This window comes from Strongylocentrotus purpuratus, unplaced genomic scaffold, assembly GCF_000002235.5.
Source record: "Strongylocentrotus purpuratus isolate Spur 01 unplaced genomic scaffold, Spur_5.0 spur5_scaffold_13, whole genome shotgun sequence".
Lineage (NCBI taxonomy): Eukaryota > Metazoa > Echinodermata > Echinoidea > Camarodonta > Strongylocentrotidae > Strongylocentrotus > Strongylocentrotus purpuratus.
Window position 1 is genome coordinate 9,406,251 of NW_022145598.1, and position 11,895 is coordinate 9,418,145.

The following is an 11,895-nucleotide window of genomic DNA, read 5'->3' on the forward strand; positions in this document are numbered from 1 at the left end:
CGAGGTTTGTTGTTTGATGAAAGGAAGTTCATCACCTGTATTTGAGCAAAACTGTTCACCCGTACACCAACTAAAAGTTTGGAGCTCCGACAGTACAATGGTACACCGATACCTTTTGAGTTTTATCAATATTCTGCGCGTCTATTCTCCGTTTCGTATATGTTATCCAGCTAACAGAAGTGAAGCACACATTTGTATTTTGTGTATCGTTCCATCAAAGCCTACCATGGGTTGTTTTTATGAGATTTTAACTTCTCGAAGTTTGCCTGTGGTGGTGTGTATCTTCTTAAAGGCATCCTGTCATGTAGGTATTATTAAGACCATTGGAATTTACTTGGAAGATATCAACATTAGTCTTGGAACGACATCGACGGATATTGGAATTGCTCTTGGACTACTCAATGCATTCTCTAACTTTCCAGGTGAGAATCTAAATCTTAACTATTCCTAATGTGACCGCTCAAATCCAGTGGCAAATTATCTCTAAATGTATCCCGCACGATGTACTTGCGATGAATCGCTTACACAAAAATAAACTACCTGCCTGCTGGAGTGAGGGGAGAATAACCGACCCGTGCCCCGCCCCCTTTGAAACTTAAGTGGCAAATCTTAATGACCCCCCCCCCCCATGTCACACGTGAATTAAAGACCCTCTTTATTATTTCATGACATAGCTTTAGGTTTTCAAATAATTTTGGACTTAAAGATAGATCTGCCATCGTCTAGTGGATACATCCCCTCTGCGGGACGATTGTCCTTTCGTATAAGAATACAATTATATGCATAGTTTCAAGTAGATATTCATTGATTTTAAAAACTAACTTTATTTTCATTATTGCAAAGTTGAAACTTTGATTCGACAAGGTTATCAAAATTCAATGCTTGGAAACATTCGAAGTAATGATTATTATAAATTACAAAACGCTTAAATACAGCCCCGGTATAGCGCCTGAAGAGCTCTCCGAACGCTGCTGAGATGTGTGAGATCACAGTATGGACATGATTTGCACAAGCAGACGATGTCCCATGACATCTCACACATTTTCAGTGCCTGTGTTTTCATCTTATCTTGAGTTCTTTCTCTTATACCCCATTCACAGTGGTTTTGAAATTTGTAGCGGCGTTGTAGCGGATGATTTTTATTACCTCCGTAACAAACACGTGTATGCATGGCTCATGACCCGCGAGTGACCCCGATATGACCGGAAATACTTCAGCGCGGGGTTTTCGATTGCTTGAAATTGCGTGCGCTAGCTGTACTTTACACACTCTTCCTCATGTAGCTAGCTCGATTTAGCTTTTTGTATCCTCGATCATATTACTTTTTAAAAAACTAGCATTTTTATTGCTTCCAGTCAGAATATTTTAATTTTTTGAAGTGTGAAATATTTTTATTTGGATAATTATAATATCTACATAATAATAAAATCAATTTGAATCCACTGGTTACTTTATTTCTATTTCACTTTATGTTCCCCATTGCTGGAGAAAAGAGGTCAGTGATAGGTAAGTAAACAAATCACACGTGTTTGTCGCGGTGTTATAGCGGAGAGCCTTCACACTGAGTAAACACCGCGACAGCAGCGGGACTGTCCCGCTGCTGTAGCTAGGCGAACCTAGCGATAGTTTGTCGCGGCGTTATCGCGAGGCGGTGTTATCCCGCGATAGTTTATAACGGGTCCGAGCCTTCACACTGAAGACAACACCGCGACAGCAGCGGGACAGTCCCGCTGCTGTCGCGGTGTTTGAGGCCACTGTGAATGGGGTATTACTTCACTATGTCAGGCTAAATGTATAACGTATTGCCTCACTCTAAACCCCACGCATGGTTTTATTTTGATGACAAATGCAGCGATGCAAAAATAAAGGAATCTGTCGCTTGTAAACAAAATAAGACGCCATTGTACCGTGTGAGTAAAAAAAAAGTTTACACCTAGAAAATTACTAATCATTTTAAAAATCATCTATGAACAGTAAATTATTATACATCTTATGAAAGAGTGTTTTATCCCAAATCATTTGGTACCATTTTTGTGTGGTATGTGTTCACCCTTGGATGAACAGGTGGCATTGTTTGCGAGAGTGCAAAAATCGACTTGCGCCAAAGTGATATGATGCCTTTAGTATGTATTATGTTGGGATTAGTGGAGTGAGAGAATGGTTTGAATGTATCAAATGAAATGCATTGCATATGTTTTTCGCAAAGGACAAAGTCACACACACCCAGGGCTCAAATTAATTTTGTGTCCACGGGGGCTCTTCCCAAAAAAAAGAGCCCCGTGAGAAGGCTCACGGGGCTTTTTTAGTACTGACGGGGGCTCTTTTTTATACAAATATCCATTGAATTGGTACCTATGATACTCCTCAATTATTTGCTGTTTCATCATTATCATTTTAATCAGCATTTTCCCTCTTACAAATTTACAAGCTACATAACTGTTAATGACTTTTATCCCGTGATGACATTCTCTCGATGTCTTCCCGTTCTGCACATTATTTCCTCCTCATTATTGGGAGCAACCTTTACATTCTTTCTTTACTGAGCCACGTAGCGGAGAGGCGATTTTGTGTGTGTGCTATTTTGGACAGACGCGGATCCACGGGCCGATTCTACCGCCCCCCCCCCTCCCCCAGCCTCCCAAACCGGTAAAAAAATAGGATAGTAACGTAAATTTTAGCTTAAAAAATAAAATAAAAAACGCCCGCCCTCCTGACTTGCCAGTGACACAAATGCGGCATCAAAATATTTGTGCTTCTCCGATCGTAATTAAATGCCTAAAACCCCTGACCCCCCCCCCCCCACACACACACACCAATTTACGCTCGCTACCCTCTACCTGATCGTAAATACTTTAGCCCCCCCACTTTGATAAACGTTCCGCGGGGCCTGTGTATATAATATATACGCATACAACACTGATCTTTATGATGTCTTTAACGTGACATATCTTCTTCTCCCCTTGCAAACGAGAAAGAAAACAAGGTCATTGATTGTGATTCAAATTGATGCGAATATTTGTTTGAATAAGCACTGCTATTCATCCGATTCTTCTTTGTAAAAACAACTTTTACAAATTTCAGCCATGCTTATTGAGTTGAGACGTTCCATTCAATGTAAAATACTCATTAAAGAATACACTTCTCCTGATCTGAAAGTGATCTTACAACACAGTGGCTGAATTGCATGGCTGAGATTTGTAAAAGTCGTTTTTACAAAGAAGATTCTGGTGAAAAGCATTGCTTATTCAAAAAAAAAATCCTTGCATCAATTTGAATCACAATGACTATTTGTCGCATGATCCGTTTATTAAATAACCTTGTTTTTTTTGTTTTTTTGCAGGTGGAGAAGAAGCTATGTCACGTTAAGAAATTATAAAGATCAGTTGTATTATGCGTATATACATAATGATACCAGAACAAAATGTTGATTATCAGAATGTCATTTTGGAATACCTCTATAAAAATACCACATTGTCTTTAGCCCGTATCAGTATTAGTATGAGCCAATATAAAGCTATTATTCTTTATTCAGTTCAGTATAATGGTTTTCCTCAAAAATAGTTTCGCTATTTTTTTAGGGTTGAGACGCTAAGAAATGGTTTCAAATGTACATTACACAAACCCTGAACCATTGCAAAATGATGGTGGTTCTCTCTCTCTCTCTCTTTATTTTAATCATGCATTATCAACTACATATAAAGCAGCAACCAAAAACTTAGGGTTATCTGAGATAGGTGAAAGTAAGAGTTAAAAAGAAAGTCATGCTAAAACGGCGCTTCACCTCCCCCCCCCCCCCTGAAAAAAAAATTAGTGGTCCTCCTCTCCAGCATCCCCTCCCCGCTTTAATATTCACCAGCCGGCTGAGTCGGCGCAAAAATGTTCCCCCAAAACTGGACCCCCCAAAACAAATATATGTGCATTTATCCAGCCCCCCCCCCTCCGCTCATTCGCCGATCGCCGGCTGGCTGATTCGCCGCTAAATATTTTCTCAAGATTTGGCACCCCCCCCCCCCCTCTTGCCGCCGGCTGGATCCGCCCCTGATTTAGGACCCCCGTAAGTGATGTTTTCCTGGCATCTACTTACATGCGAAGCATCGTCCACGAGCCGCATAGTGGCGAGGCGATTTTTTGTTGTTGCTATTTTGAACCCCCGTATTGTTTTCCTGGCATCTACTAACATCTTACTGTGTGGGTCGATCTGGACACATAATGGCGTTTTTCTATGCACATCACATTTTCACTTGGCAGCCCAAGGGGGCCGGGGGAGGAGAAGGTTAAACCCTCTAACCCCCCCCCCCCCGTAGATCTGCCCATGTTACCATATCATTCCACGACATCTTGGTCTTCCTCTTCTTCTCAATAGGGACTTTTAGATTTGCGTGGACGTGGACGTGTTCTTTTAAGGCACTAGCAGTCACATGTGACGTCCTTTTAAGGACTGGCAGTGCCTTAAAAGGAGGTCACACGTTGCAGTCCACGTTCTCATCGTGCAAAAAAAGTCCCTACATTGATTTACTGGTCGAGGTTCATTATTTGCTGGTCATTTGAAATCCCCAGATTTCAGCGGGTTTACGCTTTCACAACGAAAAACTTCTCGATGACCATATGTTTCTGCCCTTGTGCGATCGCCTCCATAGCTCCAGCAGACACGGCGCGGCAGCGTGCACACGTACCGTTACTAACGGCGCAGTAGGCCTATAACCACTGATGACGGCGGCACTGCTCTGCGAGCTGAATCGGTAATAATAGGCCTACCGCCTACTCATAGAACTAGAAATCTTGCACGCTTATCTAAGTTTCATTTCATTGGTTTAAGGTTTGTAAATTGAAACTCAATATTGTGTTAAAGTTATAACAGAAAAGATAATCTTTATTATATAATTCCACGAGGGCGATTTTTAATTTTGCAATCGCCCCCGTGAGCAACCAGACGGGGGCGATTATGTAGCTCAGGGGGCGAATCGCCCACTGCCCCCGTGTATTTTGAGCACTGCACACACCCACACACACGCGCACAAATGTTCCTTGATATTTGATATTCGATATTTGAATGTGTGTCATGATTAGTTTTGTTAGGAGTGTTATTTGGATCTGCAAACACCGAATTAATACCCAAATCCCAATTGTTTTATTCAAACATCACATAGGCAACTTTGGCGCAAGTCGATTTTTGCACTCTCGCGAACAATGCCTCCTCTTCACCCAGGCGTGAGCACATACCACACAAAAATGATACTGAATGATTTGGGATAAAACACTCTTTTATAAGATGTATAATAATTTACCGTTCATAGACGATTTATAAAATAATTAGCAATTTTCTAGGTGTAAACTTTTTTTGGACTCACTCAGTATATTCAGCTGCACACACCGTGGTATATGTTCGGCGTTTCAAGAGGGAACAAATGCCGTCCTTGATATCATTCCGGGTTTTTTTTAATTTGAATGTCTGTTTTCTTTGATTGTTAATTAACCCCTATCCTGTGTATTTACAAGCAAAAGATTTTAGTTATCAGAATCGGGTTATATCCTCTTTTTAATGGTTTGACATGCCATTACATTTATATACACTAACCTCATTACAATTTGACAAATAATAGCTTTGCAATTATGTTCATTCTTTATGGGATGTCGTCTGCTTGCGCAGTATTGGTCCATATAGTGACGTCATTAAAACATCGTTATTTTTCCGGTGACTCGTCTCTCGTATATCCCAGCTGCTATGGAGGTGGTTGTATTTGTATTTTTATAAATCACCCGATATGTAGTTGACCTAAAACTTGTACGATGGCCATCTGTTAGCTTACCAGTTTCTAGTGATACATTAGTTGACATATTTGTGATTTTCTTTGAATTTCACCTTCAACAATATTAAATCTGATATAAATGGCCCTACGTGTTATCAGTCTCTGTGACATGGTGTAATATTGAAGCCCTTAACAAAGTTTGCGCTTCAAAATAATCATGAAGTGCCTCAAAAAAAGTAAAAATCTTTGATTGACCGGTTGTTATTTTCCCCAATAGACTGTGGTGTTATTAAAATCGTTACGAAAACGAATTCTGAACTTTCTAATTCCAATCATAAATATCTTGATAATCAGACAGGCGATCAGCTTGTAAAAGTCATGGGATTCATGTATGACCTAAAGGTTTATAATTATGATTGCAGCATGAGCTGAATTCTGGATTTTTTAAAGAATCTGAGGCAAAGTTACCCTATCCCTTTAATAACAGCGCATTTTACACATACAAATGCCTTTTCGAGGGTCAGGTCGGAAACTATGGTTCCTGGGGTAACTTGACAGCAAACATTTTTCATGAGTGCATGGTGGGGCCCTGGAAGGAAAATGGTCAAATTCACGTCACCGAGAGTAGTAACAGAAAATGATAATGGTAATAAAATTAATAGTATATATCATTTCGGTTAAGCTTAGATGTACTTTTCTACTCATAAATATATGCACCGGAAGGTACCGCACACAATTGTGAACGAACTATGAATGTTCGCAATACAGTACGTACTATTTTGTGTGTGACGTCTCACACCGTGTATGGTATTTCGGTATCTGAAAATAGTACTGCATGCTGAAAATGGATCGTGACGTGAAATGTTAACCCTGACGGCAATTCGCATGATAACCTTCCAAAGCCCCCCCCCCCTCTAAATATAAACACCTGTTAGGAACTTTCGCTCACCAATTGACAAATGTAACCTAATTATTCCAAAATCCAGACTTTCATCTACCGAAAAACGTCTCACAATTCCTTCTTCGAAAATGGGCACATACACTAATATTTGATCTCGGAAAGCGTACTTCTTTCCTCAGTAATTTGATATGATTTCCCTTTTTAATGAAGTTTGTGTATTTTTTCACAATATGTTCTTTGGGATATTTTTGATAGCCCTCCTAAACAATCGATAATAATATAATTATTGTAATATATCTTGTTAAAGGTACTATGTCCCTTTTGCAGCCAACCTCAAATTCTGTGGAACTTTGCAGAAATTATGAAAACATGTCATGTATGTCCTATCTGTGAAATTTAAACGTTAGCAGTGTCCAAATATTCAAATTATGCAAGGAAACCCGTTAACTTGTTAGACTTCACTGTCAGACACTATTGAGTGACTGACTGGCTTTTTTCTTCTTTGGTAATAACATACATAAAATGAGCCGTAAAGCGTACATGAGCATTTGTCTACATCAATAACCCACTTCTTGTGATGGCCAAAATTAAACTGATTGAATCTTTGCGCAGCATAACACGTATGACCATTCGGTACAATGGTCTGAAAATCAAGACTATTACTTATTGACTCTATAGCTCCTAAGTCGATTTGACAACTAATAGTCGTTATTTTCCCACTTGAAGACATTTTCAAGCCTCACCTTTTTTAGGGAAGTTTTAAATTAGTATTATTTTTTCAATGCCGTTGGAATTTAATCTTTTCATTTTGTTGGCCTGCAAATGGGAAATAGTACCTTTGAAAAATATTCAATTCATGACTAATATTTGAAATAGATTCAAGCAGATGAATATCAGTTATAAGAAATGTTGCTAATTACATGAGCATAAGATTTTTTCTGTCTTCATATAGCTCCTATAATTGCTGCCCTCTATCGCCACCATTCCATTCGTCGTCTGCTCCTAATATTTGGTACATGTCTCGCTTCGATGGGCGTGGCCTTGACTTCCATGGCAACCAGCAACGCTCAAATGTCAATCTATCTCTCAATAACCGGTAAGAAACTGTTCATAAAATCTTATTAACTATATTACAGTCCATGTTTATCTTTAACCTTACTCCTGATTACATGAAAGGTTTTCGTAAGAAGTTGGGAGGGAGAGTTAATTGTTGAAAATATTTGATCAATTCATTTGTTTCGCTTTTATAGTGAAGGTTATAATTTAGATTTTCCACTTTTTGGAAAAAGCATGAAAACAAGCTATGATCCAAATTGAATGGGTGTAAGGAATACTTTGGTTCAGATTGGTCTAAAAGCACTAAATTTGGCAAAGACGTCGAACATGCCATACTATTTAGATTTTTTACGGACGCCAAGAAGGGCACCGCCTGGGGCCGACATTTTGGTCCAATAAAAAAAAAGCCCGCCAGATGAGCTGGAATTCAATAGTATTTAAAAATATGGGGCCTACAGATATCGAAAATCTTATTCTGTTGTTAATTCATCGATTCGATGTCAAGGAGGGCGCCCCTTGAGATTACTTCCGCCATTTGAGCTCATGGTTTATTAAACTATTATAGTTTATATAGCTCCCCTTCTGCATTACCGAAGCACGATGATTATAATCCCCAACTTCCAAAATATGTTCTTATAGGAGTGTAGTTCAGGAGAAGTGGATCGGGAAGCTAGCTAAGGACAAACTCGAACCACCCTACCAACAGGGACTTTTAGATTTGCACGTCGACAGCTTCGACTGCAACTTGTGACGTCATTTTAAGGCACTGCGCATGCGTCACGTCGTCTCAGTCGGCGATCGAGACTGCTTCAACCTTGATCTTCCTAAATCTAGTACGGTACTAGTATGCCGCGTGCGCGCGCGTGCACGCTTATACTTCCTGTATGCATGTATATCGTCGAGTGAAATCTAAAAGATTTCTAATTGTAGTCAACATGGGCAGTTGAGTACGTTGACACGCATGATCAGTCGGCATTCGTCGTGTTCGCGTCCACTCAATCTAAAAGTCCTAATAGTTCTTGAAGAGGACTTGTCTACCGAATGCAAATAGATGCATACAAAACAATAATTAAATAGAATGCCATTAGCTTTTGACAAAAGATGAATGGAGGGCACCAATGAGGAGAATCATTGAGAACTGGGATGTCAAAACTTTAATTGATTTATTGTTGACAACACGGAAACTGTTTCAAACAGACACATATCCACATAAAATGTAGAATGTGTGACATTTATATAACTACGATTTGAATGTCTTACATTCTGAACAGAAATAGAGAAAATAAAAGATAGTAAAAACTAAAGAGACACCTCAGGAAAAACGAGAAATTATGAAGACGATCTAAGAGAGAGAGAGAGGGGGAAGGAGAGAGTAGATAAAGGAAACACCAAGGAGAAAAGTATAGAAACAATGGACCAAATTTGAAAGAAAAGCGGAGCCTGTCTTAGTGCATTTAGAAAATAGCAACATCGTGGAAAATGCATGAATGGCCTGGATGAAATATTGGGATTACTTGAAGACTTCCGAACCTTCGTGTGTGTAGTTGAGTTTTTACAGACATGTATCAATGATCAGATATGATTATTTACGTCTGGGGACCGACCTTTAACGTCACCTGGTCCATCCAAAAGACGTGACTCAGTTTCGAACCTGCGTCCTCGGCTGAATCAGTTTTTAATTTCCATAGTTAGCTGGATTACAGGCGCACGCCACAACGCACCTGTTAACACTTAAAGGCCTTATATAGGCCCTAAGCCGATATTTATTGTTAAAACTCGTAGGCTCTGTTTATCTTTTGCCAGTAACAACTCTCCTTATAATAGATATAGACCTAAATCTAGCCTCATTTTTTCAGTATACGAGTTTTATTACCGTATAATCAAGGAGTATAGATTGTCTATAGTCTTAATCAAAATTGAGTTATGTTTGGGTCGTACCCAGTTTTCTAACACTCAATTATACATTGTTCAACTTAAGTTGAATTTAATATCGACCGTAATTTTCAGGCGAAGGGCTTCCCAAGTAACGGACCATACATCGTTAATAAATACATATGGACCGTCAACTAAAAGGTTTGAGAACCCCTGTTATAGAGCTTCTCGTTGTGCAAACTTATCTGGCGGCCATTTTAGATCTGACCAAAATGGTGGCTCTAGATGTGGTGCGTTTAGAAATTTGCAACAAACTGCTCCATTTCTCCTCCTAACATCCTCAACTACTGTAACTTGTACAAATATAGGTAGTACGTAGTAGGCATTTGAAGATTTGAAAGCGTGCCATCGTGCGGCATTGTATTAAATTTCATGATGCCATAACAATATTTACCTAGTTTGGTATTATAATTTAGAAAATCGATGTTTGTTCCATAGAATACTTGCGGTCATGGGTAAACGGGGCCAAAATAGCGCGGAGGTAAATGCACAGTATATAGTGCGGCCCCTGTAGCGCAAACTCTCCGCTACCACATATTTCAAATTGGAAGAATATTTAGTAGAAACATGTGATACACTATCAAAAGAACATTGCAAATATGAAATTATTAATTACAAATATAAAGATCTTAAATTCAATTGCAATATGACGACGCCTTAACCTCTGCTTAGCTACAACGATTATATAATCCCATGTACACTTCGAGCCCCCTTCATGATTACAATACATATTTTTTTAATACGAATATGGGATATGGATGATAGGGAGATATGAGTTTGCTCAGCTCTCTGTCTTCGTCTACAAACTGGCACAGGTGACCCCAGTTTGAAACTGAGTCACGTCTTTCGGATAGTGACGTTAAAGGTCGGTCCCCAGGCGTAAATCCTTTTATCTGATTCAACCACGTTTGTGAAACCTAGATTACTGAGGCACACATATATGCTCATTCGTACATACAAATTAATTACAGTAACAGAAATACAGTGTACGATAATGAAAATAATAATGATCATGACGATTACGAGGATTATATCATAATTCTCCTCATCCTCATCATTATCAGAGCATACATATGTTTAATGCTCGAGGTAAAGTGAATTCTTTTAAAGAGTATTTACAATAGAATACATGGAATAGTTAGCGAACTAATCGTGTCTTGTTGTGTGTATCCACTATAAACACGTTCATTCTTATTTTGTTCGACGCACAAAGGGAGCTTTTGCCCGCACTAAAATTTTAGCTTTCGTCTGATATTTTAGGCGTCCAATAGCTAAATGCCCGCAGTTCCGACAATCAGAAAGCTTGAACCTTAAATTATGATATAATTGGGATTCTTAACCGTCTTTGTTGTTGCTATTATATTTTTTCACTCAACAAATAAGATTGGCCATTCATTAACTTCTTTCAAACGAATTTCTAATATTGTGGGTTTTTTTTTTTGCATTTTAGAGCCTTATTATGTGTATTTTTTTACTGATGTAATTAAAAGAATCCCATTGGTTAAATTGGAAATGTTTAATCATGTTAACAGGACATCGATGAAAAACAGCTTTGCTGATTCGATTGTTTCTTTTTTTATCCTGTATAAATATGTCAAATAAATAAATTAAAAAAATATAACTTATCTGAAAAATGACGTTCGTGAATTATTCTTGTACATCAAATTTTAATGGGTACTTATGCATTTTATTCAGATACGATAATCCAATTTCAATTCTCCTACATGTTTTCTTTTCATGTGAAACAGGTCTTGGATATTGCATGGTACATATATGTTGTACCATGACATTGCACCACGTGGCTCGAAATTTCAACCTACTTTTCAGCATTAGTTTGACTGGATATGGCGTCGGAATGTTTCTGTTACCACTCATAGCTGAATTCCTACGTCAAGCTTACGGTTGGAGAGGTGGACTGCTCATCATAAGCGCGCTGATGGCACATATTATCCCAGTTGGCATGGCAATCAAGTTCGAATCAGATGAGAGCAGCACACAGAGAAATGACGTTCAGAGTGTCCCAAGTTCGCCCCCAGAGTTTAACGAGGAAGCGGAGAGCAACATCAGCACAAGCAAGGACACAGAAGGTGAGTTGGACCGGTATTCCTAGTAGACCAAAAGCCCGTGAGACCGGCAGTCTCATGCGAACGCCATTGTCGGTCTCGTGAACTTATGTCAGAAAAATATGGCAGAAAAGCCAAGAAGACCAACATGTCGGTCTTGTGTCCTGTTAGTCTCGTGGGCCTTTTACAATGTTGA

At 39.0% G+C, this 11,895-nt stretch overlaps 1 protein-coding gene across 1 annotated transcript; it reads left to right on the forward strand.

Annotated features, from left to right (window-relative positions):
* The first annotated feature begins 204 nt into the window (after positions 1-204).
* On the forward strand, positions 205-11,746 carry LOC115923167 (monocarboxylate transporter 13-like). Its single transcript, XM_030983488.1, has 3 exons — positions 205-422; positions 7,601-7,744; positions 11,385-11,746. The coding sequence occupies exons 1-3, from the start codon at positions 227-229 to the stop codon at positions 11,744-11,746; spliced, it is 702 nt and encodes a 233-aa protein (XP_030839348.1). The 5' UTR covers positions 205-226.
* The last annotated feature ends 149 nt before the right edge of the window (positions 11,747-11,895 follow it).